Genomic DNA, 22,345 nt, shown 5'->3' with positions numbered 1-22,345 from the left:
AACGTGTAGTTTTTGGATTTTGTATAATATAATTTATATAATGTAATTTGTATAATATATTTTGTATAAATGTTTAAAAGTTCATATATTTATATTTGTATCAATTTGTTATTTCGAGTTTTATTATATTTGTATAAATTCCAGACTTTATATTACTCAATTAATACAAAAACAACGTGAATTATACAAATGAGATGTGAATTATACAAATTATTGTCCTCTCTCGCTCACCTCTCTCCTCCCTCTCCCAGTCTCGCTCGCCTCTCCCCCCCTCTCCCAATCTCGCTTGCCATATACACAAATGCATATGTATAATATACAATTATCTAACCGATGTACATATACAATTCACCTCTCTCCCACTCTTTGCCCTCTCTCGCTCGCCTCTCTCCTCTATCTCCCAGTCTCGCTTGCCTCTCTCCTCCCTATTACATGTAGCTACGAATTGTAATTATCAAACTATAGATATGGAGAGTAATTGGGCTATTTTTGAGTGGCTATATGCGAAAGTTCCTCAATAAAATAAGATGTTAATTGTGCGTTCACTAATTTTAAAAAAATGATCTTTCGCGTAATTTATTTACGACAATAGTTTAATTGCCGCTAAATATATATTTCAATTTATCGGTAATTAGCCCTGTGTGTAAATGTCCCTAAAGCCTATAATGACATTGAATTCATTGACAATTAACTAATGCATGCCGATAAATATTTATCCCTATTTGTCAATATATGTATATTTATTACCCCTAAAAGTATTTTTGTTAGAGAGGCCTTATATACTGATGAAACTAAAACATTTCATAATTTTAAAATAAAGGAATGCAATTGCCAATTGAGAAAAAAGAAAATTGAAGCAATTCTTTATTATTATGATAAAGGGAGTGGGAAAAGGAAAAAGGAAAAGTCAAATACATGATACTCCCTCCGTCCCTTTTTAGTTGTCCACTTTAGAAATGGCACACAAATTAAGACAACAATGATTAGCACAGTGAAGTTACAATTTTACCCTTATGACAACTTTTTACTTCAAAATTACAATCACTTATTTGAATTCAAGTGAAATAAATTGGAGGGAAACAACATACACTTTTACAATTTTCAAGAAGTATAAATAAAGGTATAATAGGAAAAAATTTGTTGTCCTTTCTTGATTTGTCAAAATGGACAACTAAATAGGGACAACAAAAAAAGGAAATATGGACAAGTAAATAGGGACGGAGGGAGTAGTAAATTATAGTGGAACAGTGAGCTTATAATCATATCTCACATGTGACGAAATTAAAAAGTTACTTGCTTCCTTTGTTAATTATTAGCATGCTTAATATTTCTTAGAATTAACCAACGTAGTACATAGGGTTAGGGACTTTGAAAGTACGAGCTCCAACGTTTTCTCCGATTAAATCAGTCCATTGATCTCCAATATTACCAATTCTATATCCATCTTTTACCCACTCCATTCTCTTGCTCGATTTATACTCTACTGCTGATTTCGAATCATTTCCACCCCTGCAATAATATAATCATGTCAAAGTATTACTCTATATCTATATAAATGTTCGAAACATACTTAAATAGTGTCATGTAAAATAAGATATGAGTAGAAGTATCGGTTAATTACCTTAGTACGAGTTTTAATCAGTTACTATAACCAGCTTTCTTGAGATTAGAAATCCTTGATTGTCTAAAATTCTCTGGAGCCCCTGTAATTAAAAAGGGCTTGATCCCAAGAGATAACAAGGTCTTGTATACACCCTGTATCGAAGGAATGACTGGCAATTTTCCCTCAGCAAGCCACTCAATAAACTTTGTATTGCTCAACGCTATAGTCCTGTAAACAAAATTACGTATGACATCACTAGTTGCATATATATAAAAAAGGGGAAAAGGATAAATATACCCCTGAACTATCATAAATGGTATGCATATACCATTCATCATACTTTTGGGTCATTAATGTCCCTGTTGTCCAAAAGCTAGAGCATATATGCCCTTAACTCTAACGAAATAGTGACAATCTTATCCGTCGATCTAATATTTAATAAATGTCGAGTCGGTGGATAAGATTATCACACGTGTATATCCGTTAGTATAAAGGGTATATATGCTCTAGTTTTTGGATGGCGGGGCACCAATATCCCAAAAATCTGACGGAGGGTATCTGCAAACCATTTACGATAGTTCGAGGGAATATTTGTCATTTTTCCCTATTAAAAAAATGTAGTAAAAAAGAAATTATAATTTATTTTTGTTACCCAAAACGAACATCAGATCGAGCGTAGTAAGGAAGATTTGAGAGAGTAGTGTCATCAACATCAAAGACCCAAACGTCCTTTCCATCTCTATTTAGTTTGAGGCCTTTTTGGCATATTCAATAGCCTGCTTGGCAACATACTCACAGTCACGTCGATATTGTACTTTGCCTAACATGTAGTGACCTACATAGTTTTCCAGTTTTGGAGGTTGTTCGTCTCCACGGCGAGGCGCCAGCTAAGACAGTCAAGTTGTGGGACGGGATAACCAACATTGGAGGGCAATGCCATGGCTACTATAGTTGAAAAAAATAAGAGAATAGTGAAAAACCACATATTATTCATGTTTTTATATAACCAAATAGATGAAAGAGAATAAAGAAGATATTGTGATCATGGATATAGTGGCTTAAATAAGACTCTCAATCAACGTGTGTCATAACATGATAATATAGCTGACTTTCTCTTAATTTCGTTTACGTGCTCTTTACGTACCTTAGTTTGAAAATGGTTCTCACAACTATTAAATTTATAAAATTAACAATATCGTTTTTTGTTCCCAAAACATTTTTATTCCAATGGGATGTACATGGCCGAGTTGGTTATGAGTTTTTAATTATCAAACCAAACTATTTATGTCGTATTTTAAATATATAAACCAAATCAAATTAATAAAACTAATTGATTTTTCAAACTCGGGTTATCAAATTTTTTCGGGGTTTTCCGGTAAATTATTCATACAAACATCTAATTACCTTAGTCCTACCAAAATACAACTATCTAAGGAGTTTCGTAAGAGAATAACACAAAATATGAGATAAGTGATTACACTAAAATATCCAACAAAAAATAATAATGAAATCCCATAAAATAAATATTGAAAATTAATAAGTCATAATGAAAATGATTAAAAGTACTAAATCATGCTAATAAGTCTAATAAGTATTAATTACATGATTAAACATTAAAGAAAACTAAAATTAAATAATGTATTTTAAATGTTTAAGTCAATGTAAAACTAAAAAACAAATATTGGACATTATTGTCATTCTTAGTGTTGAATTAATTTTTTTTTTGTTAGCATTAGTAGTGGTTCAAGTTTTATTAGAGTTACCAATACCTATGGACTATAACCTTCATTGGACCATTCAAAATTTTACGTCTCAAAACTTGAAATAATATGTTAAAAGATAAGAATTATGAAAAAGTATAAGAAATATTTACAAATTATATCAAAATAAATATTTTTATGTATAAAAATAAATTTTAAAATTTTATATATAATGCCAAATTGATTTGATCTCTGATTTTAATTATTACTATTATTTTTAGTTTACTTTTCACTGCATGTATATTAAAAAAACACTTATTCAGCTAGGCTCTAGCGTACTTAAAGATGGACCAATCAGGCCAAGAGATAATTTCATTTAATTTGACAAAACACATACGGGTAATCATTATTTTTTTTGTTTTTGGTTTTTCATCCGGTATCTAGAACATGTGTTGGAGCCTCAATTAAATTTGAATTGCACACTGCAGTGTCTTTTGGAGCGGCGCTCTCAACAGAATTTTCTTCATACTCAAAGCTCGAACTTGAAACCTCTGATTAAGGGTGGAGCAATTCACCACTGTACTACAATCCATGTGAATCTGGTAACCATTATCTAGTTGTCTTTTATATTTGCTTCTAAATAGTGCAACTAGTCTTGTTTCATACGCACGTACTAGTTGCAATATAAAATGCAAGGTATAGTTATCAAACCCCTAATAATGAGTCCCCCATCACAATTATTCGTCTTTTTCTATGGCTTTTATTGGAGAAAAAAATAGAATAGAATATGGGTTTAGAATTATTGCAGACAAACTCATACGCCTAGTACTCATTAATATATTAATTTGTACCGACATATCACTTGATAGCTAAACTCTGGATTAATTATAAATTTTAAAGTTGAAATTTGAAAAATTGAGTTATTGACATTGTAATTTTTAAAATTTAATGTTGTATTACGATCAATAGGTAAGACCACTCTACTACTAAGCTATCCCTTGGAAAAAAATATTTGAATGATAAAGTTTTAAAATTTACTTTCAAATATCTATGGTCAAACATTAGCTAAATTAATTGTGATAACTATTGGTGCACTTGACATATACTACTAGCTATGTCTCAGAACACTTGTTGTATTTTTTATTTACACGTTTTTAAGAAAATATTAGTTAGGAGTAATGATATTTTATCCTTATTAATGTCTTCAGATATAATCTATTTTTATTGATTTCTCTATTTATATAATATATGTTTGAAGTGTATTTAGTCTTCAAAAATGAGTATTTACAATTAAAGGTAAAATAAGAAAAAAAAAGTTAATTTTATCATGAACATCTAAAATAACAAATATTTTGAGACAAAAGGACAATAATATTTTGAAACTAAAAAAATGTATAGGTATACCATAAATGAAAAATCATATTATTTGATGAAAACCTTTCAACATCTAAAGCTATCACATCGCACAAAGCAATTTCAATAATCGTTAGGTATGGGTTGTTTATTTTTATAACAAAAAAAAAAAGAAATTTCTTCCTGTTCCATTATTGCACTTTGTTTAAGTTGCGCAATTTAATTAATTAACGTCATGTGGTGATCTGATCCTCTTGAGTCTAGGCTACAATGAGAAATTAAATGAATAGAGATGTGCGTGTTTTTTTAAGATAAAGGAACAAAATTGCCAAGAAGAAAACAATTAAAATGTTGAAGCAAGTCGTTATTATAGCAAAGTGAGGGTGAATAGGAAAAGTCGAAAGACATAAAACATGAAATAAAAAAGCTACCCCCCTTTGTTAATTAATTAGCTTGCTTGATGATTAAAATTTGCTTAGAATCAACTAATGTAATACATAGGGTCAGGGACTTTGAATGTACGAGCTCCAACGTTTTCTCCGATCAAATCAGTCCATTGATCTCCAATATTACCAACAATTCTATATCCAGCTTTAACCAATTCTGTTCTCTTGCTTGATTTAAATTGCACTGCTGATCCCGAATCATTTTCTCCCCTGTAAAGTCATCCATCGTCCAGTCAAATAAATTTACATAAAAAAATATGTAACAGTATTGAAAATACGAACATATTGCTTACTTTAGTATAAGCGCTGCCCAGTTGCTATAACCAACTTTCTTGAGATTGACAATCCTAACTTGTTTGAAATTCTCTCTGGTCCCTGTAATGAAAACGGGCTTGATCCCCAAAGACAACACAGTCTTGTATACACCCAGTATCGATGGAATGGCTGGTGCTTTTCCCTCCGCTAGCCACGCACTAAACTTTGTGTTGTTGTACGCTATAGCCCTGCACAAAAATGCATTGAATATCTACTTGATCGTACATACATATAATTACAATCAGATATGAAATTTTAGTTAGGATGCGATGTTGTAAGTGTATTTTACTACATTTAGAAATCAAAATGCTACTACTATTCCATATGTTTTGGATTAAAACAAAATCTTAACTATATTTGCAAACATGGATGCTAATTAATAACGCTATTTATGAAATTTCTCATACATATATAGATATCTATGTACCTACTAGAAAACGTAATAAGCGGACACACACATAAAAATTATTATACTAATGTTTTTAATTTTTTACCCAAAAGCAACGTCGGATCGAGCGTAGTAAGGAGAATTTGAGAGAGTGGTCTCATCAATATCAAATACCCAAACATCCTTTCCATCTCCGCCAAGTTTGAGGGTTTTGGCATACTCAATAGCCTGTTTGGCAACATACTCACAGTCACGTCGATATTGTTTGCCTAACATGTAATGACCTACATAGTTTGTACATTCTTTAGGCACCAATTTCCAGTTTTGGAGGTTGTTCGTCTCCACCGCGAGGCGCCAGCTAAGACAGTCTAATTGTGGGACGGTATAACCAGCGGAACCAGTTTGTGGTCTTAGACGGTGAATTTCTACTACTTGGCTAATGACCTCTTCGACATTAGAGGCCAATGCCACAACCACTATAGCTGAAAAAAAGAAGAGAATAGTGAAACACCTCATTTTGATGGAAGAGAAGAAAGAAGATGTTGAGATTATATTGCTCGGATATGGTGCCCTTATATAAGATCCTCAATCTCAACTACCTCTCAAAAGCAATCAAGCGGCTTGTTGAGAATATATATAATTAATTAATAAAAATATTTTTTTTTTAATAGTTTAAGCTTTTAAGATGAAATAATAACACTTTCACTTGGTATCAGAGCAGGTCCATCATACCCAATGTTGAAACTTTCAAAATCAAAATTGCCCACATACATCCTCTCTTGAGATAGCTTAATTTTGAGGTGTCAGTAAGACCTAGTTTTCAGACAACTAGGTCATCACGTGTTTCACGACATGAATTATGATATGATTTGACAGGATAGACTTGTCTCTATGAGGATTTGTTTTTTTTCATGTCCTTGTACTTTTAAAAAGGTCATGTTCGGCTGGGAAGATTTCCATATTTCATCTTTAGTCTGTCAAAACATTTTATTTAACAATAAGTTTTTTAAGTGACAATATTACACTGGTTTGAGATTATTTGACCGTGCCAAACAGAGAAAGGACGCAGTCAACCCAAATCGACCATAGACCACCGAATCATCCTAGAACTTGGTCCTGGGTCCGGAACATGTACACTAGCATATTTCGGCTTTCAATTAATCGCGTTAAATGACCATAATAGTCGATACTCGATACTATATTTGTGTAACAATCGTATCGGACGTGATCCACATGATCAAATTAAGTTATCTTATCCTATAAATATATATCCCAATCGATCTCTTGATCAATATTTTATTCTTCCGATTATACTGAGTAATATTATAAATACTAACAAGCAAAAGCATCATCCCCTTTCCAAGCCAGGACAGGTAGAGTGCAAGTCAATATATTGCGGGTCACGTACATGTATTTTATTTATTCATACACCCTCTAATTTAAAAGTAAATGAATTTTTGAGGCGTGAAGAAAATTTATTAGTGATATTAATTAAAGTCAATACTATTTTTTTGCTTCTTCCAGAATTCTTTTTGAATCTAGAGATATTTGAAAAACATACTCAATAACGAGATGAGTAATTTTCGAAGAAAATAAGTAATACATCTTAGGCTTTGAAAAATTTACTTTGTTTTGGACCATAGAATTATAAGTGTTGAAAATTAATTTATTTTGAAGCGGAGGGAGTAATAACACTTACTTACCCTAATTTCAGCGTATTCTTATGGTTCTCATAATTGTTAATTTAACTGCATCGACATTAGAAATAAACAAAAAACTTCTACTCCCTTTATTTCAAAATAAGTGATATTTTTTATTTGGACAAGCCCTTTAAAAAAATTACTCATCCATAAAACGTAAGATGTATTTTTACTAACTTATTCTTAATAAATACCTTGAAAAAGATGTATTTTTAAAGTATTTTCTTACTTAAATAAATTTTATTTTTTAAATGAGAATAAAATTAAAAACATTATTAATATCTTCTTAATGATGTGAAACATTATTTATTTTAAAATAAAATAAAAAAATTAAAATTCCACATTGAAATAGAAAAATAAAAAGATACCGGATCAAAATTTTATCGAATAAATAAATTGTCATGTCCCTGCAGGCGTGGTTTGACATCCCACTGTCTTTCCACCAACCCCCTTAGAGGAGATAATAATAAAAATAAGAAACCGTCTAACCCATTTAATTATAATGTCACATGTTCAACTTTTGTCGTTAAACTTACGATTACAAGTTGTATTTTTAATAGGAGTAATTTTTACTTTTTACAGTTTAATAATTTAGTACTCAATTGTTTATATATATTCCCAGACCTCCACATTCTGATATGATGATAACCATAACATTCTTATGCTTTCTGTACTCGTTTATCCACGTGAGTGCTAAAACATATTAATTCTTCTTAAAGATCAAGGAATGATTTATTATATTCGTTGTAATATTATTATTTCATTATAATTATCTAATTTGACTGTATATATCTTGGGTCTCTCCTAACAAAGAACTAATGTAGTTCTTAAGAACACACTTCTCCGTGCAAGTATAAGACCATCTTTCTTTTTGTTAAGATTTAGACGATCGTGTATGTATGTATATTTGTATATTTATAAGATGTACTGTTGTATCAAAAAATTGATTACTAAATAAGTAAAATGGCTTGTTCTCAACATTTGAATATCTGAAATTTATTTTTCTTTAAAAATTAATAAATATAAAATTTAAATAAAATACCAAAATAATCAATACTATTATAAAATATTTTCTTAAAAAAATTATATGACAGTTAGAGGTGATGATGGCTAGCGATGTTGATTGTTGGTGTCGAATGATCGAGGATTATATTGAGTAATGGTGATGGAAAGAGATATCATGTGGTGATCATGACGACTGTCAATGGTGATAAATTGTAAGTGTGGAGCTGGTGGCGGCAATTGACAATGATTGTTGACAATATATAGTGGGTGTTTGTTATGGAGAGTAATTAGACTATTTTTGAGTAGCGATATGCGAAAGTTCCTCAATAAAATAAGATGTTAATTGTGCGTTCACTAATTTAAAAAAAATGATCTTTCACGTAATTTATTTACGACAATAGTTTAATTGCCGCTAAATATATATTTCAATTTATCGGTAATTAGCCCTGCGTGTAAATGTCCCTAAAGCCTATAATGACATTGAATTCATTGACAATTAACTAATACATGCCGATAAATATTTTAGCCCTATTTGTCAATATGTGTATATTTATTACCCCTAAAATAATTTTTGTTAGAGAGGCCTTATATACTGATGAAACTAAAACATTTCATAATTTTAAAATAAAGGAATGCAATTGCCAATTGAGAAAAAAGAAAATTGAAGCAATTCTTTATTACTATTAATTATGATAAAGGGAGTGGGAAAAGGAAAAAGGAAAAGTCAAATACATGATAAATTATACTGGAACAGTGAGCTTATAATCATATCTCACATGTGACAAAATTAAAAAGTTACTTGCTTCCTTTGTTAATTATTAGCATGCTTAATTAAAATTTCTTAGTATTAACCAACGTAGTACATAGGGTTAGGGACTTTGAAAGTACGAGCTCCAACGATTTCTCCGATTAAATCAGTCCATTGATCTCCAATATTACCAACAATTCTATATCCAGCTTTTACCAACTCCATTCTCTTGCTCGATTTATACTCTACTGCTGATTTTGAATTATTTCCACCCCTGCAATAATCATGTCAAAGTATTACTCTATATCTATATAAATGTTCGAAACATACTTAAATAGTGTCATGTAAAATAAGATATGAATAGAAGTATCGGTTAATTACCTTAGTACGAGCTTTAGCCAGTTACTATAACCAGCTTTCTTGAGATTAGCAATCCTTGATTGTCTAAAATTCTCTGGAGCCCCTGTAATTATAACGGGCTTGATCCCAAGAGATAACAAGGTCTTGTATACACCCAGTATCGAAGGAATGACGGGCAATTTTCCCTCAGCAAGCCACTCAATAAACTTTGTATCGTTCAACGCTATAGTCCTATATACAAAATTACGTATGACATCACTAGTTGCATATATATAAAAAAGGGGAAAAGGACAAATATACCCCTGAACTATCGTAAATGGTATGCATATACCATTCGTCATACTTTTGGGACATTGATGTCCCTGCTGTTCAAAAACTAGAGCATATATGCCCTTAACTCTAACGGAAGACTAAATAGAAACACATGGTGCAATCTTATCCGTTGATCTGATATATAATAAATGTCGGATCGGTGGATAAGATTATCACACGTGTATATCCGTTAGTATAAAGGGTATATATGCTCTAGTTTTTGGACGGTGGGGGCACCAATGTCCCAAAAATATGACGGAGGGTATCTGCATACCATTTACAATAGTTTGAGGGCATATTTGTCATTTTTCCCTATAAAAAAACGTAGTAAAAAAGAAATTATGATTTATTTTTGTTACCCAAAACGAACATCAGATCGAGCATAGTAAGGAAGATTTGAGAGAGTAGTGTCATCAACATCAAAGACCCAAACGTCCTTTCCATCTCTATTTAGTTTGAGGCCTTTGGCATATTCAATAGCCTGCTTGGCAACATACTCACAGTCACGTCGATATTGTAATTTGCCTAACATGTAGTGACCTACATAGTTTTCACACTCTTTAGGCACCAATTTCCAGTTTTGGAGGTTGTTCGTCTCCACGGCGAGGCGCCAGCTAAGACAGTCAAGTTGTGGGACGGGATAACCAACATTAATTGGAGGGCAATGCCATGGCTACTATAGTTGAAAAAATTAAGAGAATAGTGAAAAACCATATATTATTCATGTTTTTATATAACCAATAATAGATGGAAGAGAATAAAGAAGATATTGTGATCGTGGATATAGTGGCTTAAATAAGACTCTCAATTGCAAGGTAATCAACGTGTGTCATAACATGATAATATAGCTGACTTTCTCTTAATTTGTTTACGTGCTCTTTACGTACCCTAGTTTGAAAATGGTTCTCACAATTATTAAATTTATAAAATTAACAATATCATTTTTTGTTCCCAAAACATTTTCATTCCAATGAGGTGTACATGGCCGAGTTGATTCTGATTTTTCAAATATCAAACCAAACTATTTATGTTGGATTTTAATTAATATATAAACCAAATCAAATTAATAAAACTAATTGGGTTTTTCAAACTCGGGTTATCAAATTTTTTCGGGGTTTTCTGGTAAATTGTTCATACAAACATCTAATTACCTTAGTCCTACCAAAATACAACTATCTAAGGAGTTTCATAAGAGAATAACACAAAATATGAGATGAGTGTTACACTAAAGTATCCAACAAAAAATAAATATTGAAAATTAATAAGTCATAATGAAAATGATTAAAAGTACTAAATCATGCTAATAAGTCTAATAAGTATTAATTACATGATTAAACATTAAAGAAAACTAAAATTAAATAATGTATTTTAAATGTTTAAGTCAAGGGACATTATTGTCATTCTTAGTGTTGATTTTTTTTTTTTGGTTAGCATTAGTAGTGATTCGAGTTTTATTAGAGTGACCAATATCTATGGACTATAACTTTCATTGGACCATTCAAAATTTTATGTCTCAAAACTTGAAATAATATGTTAAAAGATAAGAATTATGAAAAAGTATAAGAAATATTTACAAATTATATCAAAAGCAATCAAGCGGCTTGTTGAAAGTATATAATTAACTAATAAAAATGTGTTTTTTTTAATAGTTTAAGTTTTAAGATGAGATAATAACACTTTCACATGATATTAGAGCAAGTCCATCTCACCCAATGTTGGGACTCTCAAAATCAAAATTGTTCACGCACATAAGCTAGCTGTGAGTTAGACTTTAAGACCTAGTTTCACACAACTAGGTCATCACGTGTTTCACGACATGAATTATGATATGATTTGACAGGATAGGCATGTTTCTCTATGAGGATTTGTTAAAATCGTTCTTTTTTCATATCCTTGTAACTTAGCTTGTACTTTTAAAAAGGTCATGTTCGGCTGGGAGGATTTCCATTTTTCATCTTTAGTTTGTCAAAATATTTTATTTAACAATAAGATTTTCAAGTGACATTTTGTGTTAATTGTATTGGTTGAAATACACCGAATTAAGTTAACTTATCCTATAAATATATTATAAATATCTCTTGATCAATATTGTATTCTTCTGGCTCAATAATACTATTATAAACACTAACAAGCAAAAGCATCATCATCCTCTTTCCAAGCCGGGACAGCTAGCGTGCAAGTCAATTTATTGCGGGTGACGTACATGTATTTTATTTATTCGAACACCCTCTAATTTAAAAATAAATAAATTTTTGAGGCGTGAAGAAAATTTATTAGTGACATTAATTAGAGAGTAGTTTGTCAGTATTATATTTTTGCTTCTTCTAGAATTCTTTTTGAATCTAGAGATATTTGAAAACACATACTCATTAAAGAGATGAGTAATTTTGGAAGAAAAGAAGTAATACTGATACATTTGAAAATTTTATTTGTTTTGGACCATAGAATAAGTGTTGAAAATGAATTTATTTTGAATTGAAGATAGTAATAACACTTACATACCCTAATTTCACGTATTCTTATGGTTCTCATAATTGTTAATCTAACGACATAGACTTTAGAAACAAACAAAAGACTTCTACTCCCTCTATTTCAAAATAAGTGGTGTTTTTTTATTTGGACACTCCCTTTAAAAAAAATTACTCGTCCATAAAGCGTAAGATGTATTTTTTTTTTTATGACAAGGGAAACCCGCAGCCCGCTACCCTTTGGGTGCGCACATGGTAATATCCGCTCCTATGCAATAGCTCGCAAACCACATAGAAGAGGTAAACCGCACTAGGCAAGCCCGGTGCGACGAGCTCAACCCAGAAGGCAAATCCCTTGCTTTCGCTGGCAAGGGGTTTCGAACTTGAGACCTCCAACATGAAAGTTCCAAGCCCAAACCACTGCACCACCCCGAAGGGTGACTAATTTATTCTTAATAAATACCTTGAAAAAGATGTATTTTTAAAGTATTTTCTTACTTAAATAATTTATTTTTTAAATGAGAATAAAATTAAAAACATTATTAATATCTTCTTAATGATGTGAAACATTATTTATTTTAAAATAAAATAAAAAATTAAAATTCCACATTGAAATAGAAAAATAAAAAGATACCGGATCATAATTTTATCGAATAAATAAATTGCACATGTCCCTGGCGTGGTTTGACATCCCACTGTCTTTCCACCAACCCCCTTGGAAGAGATAATAATAAAAATAAGAAACCGTCTAACCCATTTAATTATAATGTCACGTTGTTCAACTTTTGTCGTTAAACCTACGATTACAAGTTGTATTTTTAATCGTAATTTTTACTTTCTACAGTTTAATAATTTAGTACTCAATTGTTTATATATATTCCCAGACCTCCACATTCTGATATGATGATAACCATAACATTCTTATGCTTTCTGTACTCGTTTATCCACGTGAGTGCTAAAACATATTAATTCTTCTTAAAGATCAAGGAATGATTTATTATATTCGTTGTAATATTATTATTTCATTATAATTATCTAATTTGACTGTATATATCTTGGGTCTCTCCTAACAAAGAACTAATGTAGTTCTTAAGAACACACTTCTCCGTGCAAGTATAAGACCATATTTCTTTTTGTTAACATTTAGACGTTCGTGTATGTATGTATATTTGTATATTAAGATGTACTGTTGTATCAAAAAATTGATTACTAAATAAGTAAAATGGCTTGTTCTCAACATTTGAATATTTGAAATTTATTTTTCTTTAAAAATTTAAATAAAATACCAAAATAATCAATACTATTATAAAATATTCTCTTAAAAAAATTATATGACAGTTAGAGGTGATGATGGCTAGCAATGTTGATTGTTGGTGTCGAATGATCGAGGATTATATTGAGTAATGGTGATGGAAAGAGATATCATGTGGTGATCATGACGACTGTCAATGGTGATAGATTGTAAGTGTGGAGCTGGTGGTGGCAATTAACAATAATTGTTGACGATATATAGTGGGTGTTTGTTATTGTGATTCTCGCTTGTGATTGGTGATTTGAGGCGATGATTGAACATTATGGCCTGACAATTGACTGTGTTAATTGAACGCGGTGGTGATGGTGGTGGCCTGGTTGTAGGTGATGGGGTGGTAGTTGATAGTGATAGCTGATAGATAACGATAAGGGCGGTGATTATTGTGAAAATGAATGATAAATTAAATCTTTAAATAAATATCTTAATTATATTAAGAGTACTTTATAAGATGAAAAATTAAGAAGATCTATGATAAAATAAAATACTCTTAATATGATATTGGACCGGGTTTAAGAGGCATTTTCCGAAAGTGCTTTTATTTGGTCAGCAGATTTTGCAACACACACATTAAAGATCATCTAATAAATTAAATTATTGGTCTCAGCCATTAGGTAGTCATTTTCCTAATCTAATTAGTCTTCATAATTATTGCATTAATAAAATATATTCAGCGCATCTCGAAGTTTTTGCCTCTGCATTTTAGCCAAAAAACAATAAAATAAGGCAAGTTCCTATTTGGTTAATCAATCATCTTGCCTACTGTATTCAAAATATATTCTCAAATATTGAAAGCTCTCGGTGCTAAAACATATTAATTCTTCTTTAAGAACGAGGAATGATTTATTACTACGGTCAATCCTTATTATAATTGACGTTTGTTATAATATTATGAGATAAGTGTCAAAAACACACCTAAACTATCTCTGAGTTTCATACCTAAACTATTGAGAGTGTGAGTTTCATACCTAAACGATTATTTTTTAGTTTGAGAAACACTTTGAGGTGTGTGTAATGCACTATCTCTTTTATTTGAAAAAACATTGACGGAGTTTCATACCTAAACTATCACTTTTTAGTTTGAGAAACACACCTCTGAGGTGTGTGTAATACACTCTCTTTTATTTGAAAAAACCTTGACAAATGGCATTCCACATAGATAAAATATTCCACCTTGACAAAAATTAAATAATAAATTATTAATATTAATAAAAAAATTAAAGTATTACTATCCCCCCAAAAAAAATAAAATAAAATATATATATATATATATTTAATTTTTTTTATTTTTTTTATTTGTTTTGTGTTATATATGTACATATATTTCTAGGAATTTTTTTCTACTAGTGTACAGTATATAACATAAATAAAAATTTTATTTTAAAAAAGTCTTGCGGCGGATATATATATATATAACACAAAATGAGGAAAAAAATTGGAAGCGGAGGGTTATGTGACTAGTGGATAGAATTATTTTTTTTAAAATAAAATAATATCTAAATTAGTATTTGAGAGGGGGGGGGGGGAGATGAAGTAGAAAAAAATTAAATACTTTTATAAAAGAAATTTAAACAAAAAAAAATGGGCACGGGGTGGGGGGAGAGGAAGTGATGGAGTGGGGTAAGAAAAATATTTTACTTTTTTATTTTATAAAAAAAATATTATTTTTTTTTTGGATAATAATTTTAATCTTTAATTTTAACTAATACTAATAATTTATTTAATTTTTATCAAAGTGAAATGTTTTGCCCATGTGGAGTGTGCTGTGACAATTTTTTAAAATAAAAGAGAGAGTGTATTACACACATCATGGTGAGAGTGGTATAAAAAAGAGAGGTGTGTTTATCAAAATAATAGGTAATAGTTTAGGTATGAAATTCACACTTTCAATAGTTTAGGTATGAAACTCAAAAAAGATATGTAATTTAGGTGTGTTTTTGAAACTTATCTCTAATATTAGTTCACTATAATAATCTATTTTGACTTGTATGTTTTTTGGGTCTCTAAGGACTTAAAAGAATCTGCCATCTGATTGAAAAAAAACTTATTAATTACATTAATGTCCTAATTTGTAACGAATTCAAGTTCTCAACACATGTACTCAAGTTTTATATAATCATTGAAAGATAAATTACAACGACAATAATTAAACTATTGAATTATAATGAAAATATTCAAATATAACAAATAAGATGGAGATAAGAATAAAGATGAGAAACTTATATCCTACTAGAAGAGATATGAATTATAATTTTTTAGTCATAATATGCATAACTCATTCTTTGAAATCCCATCTCCTTTTTAGCTAGATGCTAATTGGGTTTGGATCTTTAATAAAAGCAAAATTACATAAATGAGCCGTAAAACTCAAAATAATTATATGTTTATACCTCAATTCAAAGTAATCCAAGAAATATCCATTCTCTCAAAATAAAATTACAGCTCATATCCCCTTATTCATTAAGGCTGATAATTTTTGTTCATTGATACTAAATCAGTATCATATACTTTATTGGTATTATTAAGACTGATAATTTCGCTTAACTGATACTAAATATATATATATATATACATACACACATCATTGGTATCATTAATATTATTTCTTGTTCATAAATTACTCATTAGTCAATGGTACTATAAGAGTATATGAGGAAATTATTACTAAGAAGAAATAATTGGAAAGTAAGGCAACGACAAGTGAAGCAACTCAAGTGGTTAAGCATTTTAACCATTAATCCATAGATTAAGAGCTCTTTTCAATTGACTTAAAAAAAGTGCTAGCTTTTAAGTAAAAAATAAAGGGTGAAATTTAATGACTTTTAAGTTGAAAAATAAAAGATCAAATTTAAATGACTTTTAAGTCAAAAATAAAAAGTAACGAGAGATTTACTTTTGGTTTTTATCTTTTCAAAAGTTATTTTAAATTTATTTTAAGTTATTTTAAACTTTGTCAAATACTTTCCAAAACTAAAAATGACTTGTAAGTAAATTTAACTAACTTTTAAGTCAACTCGGACAAAAACTCTATGAATAAGAGGGAATATTTTACTATTGATTCTTGAACGAAATTGTGTCATTTACGATGTGGACGTTTACAAAGTAGAACATGATGATCAGTTTCCATAATATCTACATCTAATCCCATAATATAATTAGTTTAATCTTTGACGTTTAGCTATCCATTTGCATATATGTAACTATAGTCTACAAGTCTCTAATTAATCATTCTTCATAATCACTGCATTAACTAGACACAATCCGCACCACTTTCGGATTTTGTTTAGCATTTACCAAAAAGAAAAGGGTCAAAAACATATTTAAACTATCTATTTTTTTTATTTCATACCTAAACTATTGAGAGTGTGAATCTCATAACTGAACTATCACTTATTAGTTTGAGCAACACACCTTTTTTTTTTATTACACGCTCATCATGGTGTGTAAAATACACTCTCACTTTTATTTAATAAAAATTGTCACATCATACTCCATATGGACAAAATATTTCTATTTGATAAAAATTAAATAAATTATTAGTATTAGTTAGAGTTAAAGATTAAACTATTACTATTCCCCAAAAAAAATTATAAAATAAAATGTAAAATATTTTTCTTACTCCACTCCACCACTTCCTCTCATGTACTCCTCCTACCCCAATTTTTTAGTTATTTTTTTAAAAAAATAATCTTACCTCATCTTACCCTCCCCCACCCCTGTCCCATCAAATAATAATTTAGATATTATATTAATTTTTATTTCAAAAAAATAATTCTAGCCCACCCCACATAACCCTACGCTTCCATTTTTTTTCTCGTTTTGTGTTAGATATTTATTTTTTAGAAAAGTATTTTTTTACCACCTGCAAGACTTTTTTAAAATAAAATTTTATTTCTATTATATTCGGTACGTAAATAGAAAAAAATATTTTCCTAAATATATATACAAATCTAACACAAAATGAAAAAAATGTAAAAAAATAAAAATAAATTAGGAACGGAGGGTTAAATGGGGTAGGGTAGAATATTATTTTATTTAAAAAAAAATAATATCTAATTTTAAATTTTATGTTTTTAAAAGAAATTAAGATAGTAATACTTTAGTCTTTAGTTTTAACTAATGTTAATAGTTTATTAATTTTTGTCAAGGTGAAATATTTTATTCATGAAACAAAGTTTTTGCAAAGAAATGAGAGAATGTACATTATACATACCACTGATGTGTGTTTCTCAAACTCATAGTAAGTGATTTTATGTATGAAACTCACACTTTTAATAGTTTAGATATAAAACGAAATAATTTAGGTGTGTTTTGACACTTTTATCACTTTACCAAAAGACAATAAATTAAGTCCATAAAGGCCACGTCCCTCTATAGTTAATTCAAATCATCTTGTCTACTTTATCCAAAGTTTTCTCAAATGATTATTTCGTGCTCTTCACATGTGACTTACAATATTATTATTTGGAAGTTGAAGTTTGTCGAGCATATTTGCAAATACAAGATTTCAGTATTTTATATACTGGTAAAATCTTTGAAATACTTGTTCCATTACTTCTTTTAGTAGGCTTTTGGCCATGCGATACCATATCACGATATGGAATTGTGAGATAGAATCAACGTTTGGACATGCGATTTTATGTTGATTCCATCTTCTCCAAAAATCATGATATGGGAATTCCATATCATGATTTGAGATATTTTTAATACAAAAAATTGATCCACAAGTTTTATATTTTTGTTAAAACAACCCCCACATTTATATCTACTAACCATTTATTTTATATGTAAATAAAATTTATAATGACATCATTACTTTTTAAAATTTATTATTCTCACCGACATAAAATTTATTATTCTCACTAACATATAGTCACTTTAACTCACACCAACGAATATTGTTGAGTAATATGAAAGACTAGTACACTACAATTTATGTTCAATTATTTTATTGAATTAAAGTTTGATGAATTAAAGTTAGATGAAATAGTTACTTAAGTGAAGAACAAATAACTTTGTAATAATTTATTATGCGATTTTATAATTTTTTATTTATTTGGTAAGATTGAATAGACAATTGAGGCTATTTTAATAGTTTTACAACTTATGAAATTCTTATGTTTATGACAAAATATACAACACAAAAATTTCATATCGCATGTCCAAGCAAAACTTCAATTTCATCTCATAATTCCCATATTATGATATCATATCATGATTCCATATCACGATACCATATCGCATGGCCAAACGGGCCCTTAAGAAACTTAGAAAGCTTGTACATTTATGGCAATTCATTAATTCCAAACATGTTTAAGATCAAATACAAGATTAAAAATATTTCTATTTCTATATATATATATATATATATATATATATATTTATTAGTCTAAAATCATATAATTCAAAATTTTCTCTTTACTTTTTAAACCTAATTCTTGCTTAGTCCAATTTGAGAAAAATAAATTAAAACGAACAAAGGGTATAAAGTTTTGAACTTAGGTTTTTTTTTTTTGGTTTCCAAACCTGCTGTTCAGAGTCTACATTGGAACACCGATTGAATTTGAATTGCGCATGTAGAGCCCATTTTGGAGTGACGCTTCCAACCAGATTTTCTTCATACCAAGCTACTCTCTCCATCCAATATTAGTTGATCACTTTTTATTTTGTACGGTACTAAAGAAATCATAAATAAAAAAATAATTTTACTAATTCACCCTTTATAAGCAAATCAAACCAATGTAGTACATAGGGTCATGCACTTTGAAAATACGAGCTCCAGCGTTTTCTCTGATCAGATCAGTCCATTGGTCTCCAGTGTTGCCAATAATTCTATATCCAGCTTTTACCAACTCCCTTCTCTTGCTCAATTTATACTCTACTGCTAATTGAAAGAACTAGAAATAGTTAGAATTGGAAATAGTCATTTTAGGAAAGAATGAAAAAATTTTTGAAAATTTATTAAGTCGTGTTAAGTTTGGATTTTTGGTCAACTTCAAATGAGCATAACTCCTAGATCAAGATGAGTTAGGTGTGCTTCTAGATACCGTAGGAAGGAATATCTTGGAATTATCTTTCCAACACCGCCAAGTTTGCGCGATTTCGAGTTCGTATGAGTGAGATATGCCCATTGGAAGTTGGGTTGTTCGAATAAGGAAAGTGTAAACTGGATTTTGGAAGGGCATTTTAGTCTTTTCCTTACCCATTTATTTTAATTCGTTTTTAGGAGCTTATTTGGGGTCTAATCAGAATTAGACCAGTTTAGAAAAGTTAAAGTTCACGCTAGGGCTTGGAGAAAAGAGAAAAGAGGAGAAAGTAGAAGAAAAGTCAAGATTCGTCAAGAACGTTCAAGACTCGCTTGTGGATTTCGTCAAGGGGTGATCCCTACGAGGTATGTGAGACTTTCATAGCGTTAGGTTCGTTCACCCACGCGCCAATCATGTTTAGTTCAGCAAAATTCATCCTAAAAAGGGTGAAAAGTTTGATGTTCTTGATATGTGTTCATGAATTTGTTTTCGTTCTTGAATTGGGCTGAATTAAGGAGTTCTTGAGATTATCACGTCGAATTTAGAGTTGTTTTGAGTTAGGTTCTTAGGGACATTTACTGGGTATCTGAATCTAAAGAGAATTTGGGAAAAAGAATCGAGTTTAGGCGAATTGGGGCTAGAAAACGAAGAAGGAAAGAGTTGGGCAAATCTGGTACCCTAGTCCGTATCGCGGACCTACCCCCAGTTTCGTAGAATTTTTCTTCGCGGAGCGGAGCGGTCACAGACCATTTTGCCTCAAAAATTATTTCGCGACCAAATATTTAATTACATCTCCGTGTCACGGACTAGTTCTCAGATAGTGATTTCTTGATCTTTTCTCATGTTTATCTGTCACAACCCAGGGGTACCCCCTAAGCGTAACATGGCATACTTGACCCCGAAGGAGTCGCATACAAGCCCTTAGAAAAATCATAACATAAGATCATAGAAAATACGGGGGAATTTCCAACTTATTTTAAACATACAATCGAAAACACTCTCCATAAACAAGCGAAAGTCTTTACTAACTCTTCGTCTCAAACCATCTATTAAAACTCTTGAACAAAAGACTTGGGACGCAGCCCACATAAATGTCTAAACATAAGGAAAATGACATAAAGAAAACATAAGGGGTTTGTCCTCGAAGCTATGAGGACTCACCAATTCTTCAACTCTTCTTGCACCTTAGCAACCTAGCCTCCAAAGCAACTCAATCTCCGAAACCGTACATTTGGTTAGAATGTAGGCAATATGCATTAGTACAAAATGTACCAAGGTTGAAAGCTAGCACAATATCATAAGAGTATCTCAAAATGATTAGTCAACATAAGACATAAGCATAAGAGATAATAACATAAACATAGCATAATCTCCAACATAAGCATCATTAATCATAAGCCAAGATAAGACATAAGTAATGAGCATATGAGTTAAGTCACATTCATATAAGCATAGTTTACTCTTAGTCATCTATACCATAATAGCACCATTCTCAAGTAACCTCAAAAGTATACAAGTGCAAAGCAAGAATAACATCCCATAATACCACCCAAGCCAAGTATTCCTTTTGGTCATCTTAATCATAGTCTATATACATGGTCTAAGTCTTAAGTTTTTCTACTATAAGGGCACTATACTTCTAAGTGACTTAAAAACACACTTGTGCAATGTATGAAAGACATCTCATACTACCCTTCACACTAAGCATAACCTTGAAGTCATCTTAGTCATATTCACCCTACTTTGGTCTTACTATTGGCTTACTACATATAGACAAGAGAACTATCACCTTTAATCAAATATATCATGGAAGGCCACTATAGCACAATCCTATCTTAAAATGCATCACTCATAAGAACTCTTTCTTGAATGACCCTAAGTCATACTTGTGCTATGCACAGATAGCATCCCATAATACTACTCATGCTAAGTATCACTTTTAGGTCCTCATACTCATACTTCTTGATTTGGAACCTAGTTCCTCTCTTTAACTTTAGAACATTATGAGGTACTCTCTTAAGCACATCTTAGTTCATTATTAGATTGAACCCTATGAGATACTACTTTTAGCATGTCTAGGTTCATCATCTACATGAACCCTATGAGATACTACTTTAAGCATGTCTAAGTCCATTCATACTCTTGAACACTACGAGGTACTTCATTAAGTAAGTCTTAGTTCAATTATGCTTTAGAACACTATGAGATGCTTCTTCAAACATGTCTAAGTTCATTGGATATGGAGATTGCTACTAGAAACCTTAACTCAACTATGTGAAGGCTTCCAGCTCATGAGACCTAACTTTGGAAAAACCCACACTCTACTACGTAAGAGTTCCCTCTTTATCTTGGATATTCCTCATATCAACTAGGTGTGGTTATCCTTTCTACTTGGAGCTCGGACCCTATCTTGTGTGACACTCTATCTCATCTTTAATATCTATTTGGAGCCAAGCATACACCCCAATGTTTACTTGTTAAGCCTTGCTTAACACTTATATCTCAGGGAAGGTTGTCCTTGACAATCAACCCATGTTCAATTGACTCCATCACTTTATACTTTTAAGCATTCATACGGTGGTTTAGGTGAGTATAGGCCTTTCACCATAATC

At 30.6% G+C, this 22,345-nt stretch overlaps 2 protein-coding genes and 1 pseudogene across 2 annotated transcripts; all 3 read right to left on the bottom strand.

The window, feature by feature from the left end:
- Positions 1–1,337: 1,337 nt before the first annotated feature.
- Positions 1,338–2,591, bottom strand: LOC102583558 (acid phosphatase 1-like; annotated as a pseudogene).
- A 2,408-nt stretch (positions 2,592–4,999) lies between these two features.
- Positions 5,000–6,363, bottom strand: LOC102598975 (acid phosphatase 1-like). The gene is made up of 3 exons (XM_006356072.2): positions 5,912–6,363; positions 5,396–5,605; positions 5,000–5,312 (listed from the first exon to the last, which is right to left on the bottom strand). Exons 1-3 carry the CDS (start codon positions 6,319–6,321, stop codon positions 5,138–5,140), a joined length of 795 nt encoding a protein of 264 aa, XP_006356134.1. The 5' UTR covers positions 6,322–6,363; the 3' UTR covers positions 5,000–5,137.
- A 2,976-nt stretch (positions 6,364–9,339) lies between these two features.
- LOC102598648 (acid phosphatase 1-like) lies at positions 9,340–10,597 on the bottom strand. The gene is made up of 3 exons (XM_006356071.2): positions 10,290–10,597; positions 9,640–9,849; positions 9,340–9,532 (listed from the first exon to the last, which is right to left on the bottom strand). The coding sequence occupies exons 1-3, from the start codon at positions 10,460–10,462 to the stop codon at positions 9,358–9,360; spliced, it is 558 nt and encodes a 185-aa protein (XP_006356133.1). The 5' UTR covers positions 10,463–10,597; the 3' UTR covers positions 9,340–9,357.
- Between the last annotated feature and the right edge of the window lie 11,748 nt (positions 10,598–22,345).

The sequence above is a fragment of the Solanum tuberosum genome, unplaced genomic scaffold (assembly GCF_000226075.1).
Source record: "Solanum tuberosum cultivar DM 1-3 516 R44 unplaced genomic scaffold, SolTub_3.0 scf00215, whole genome shotgun sequence".
NCBI classification, from domain to species: Eukaryota; Viridiplantae; Streptophyta; class Magnoliopsida; order Solanales; family Solanaceae; genus Solanum; species Solanum tuberosum.
The sequence above is the reverse complement of the archived record's forward strand: the minus strand, read 5'-3'. Positions and strand labels throughout refer to the sequence as shown.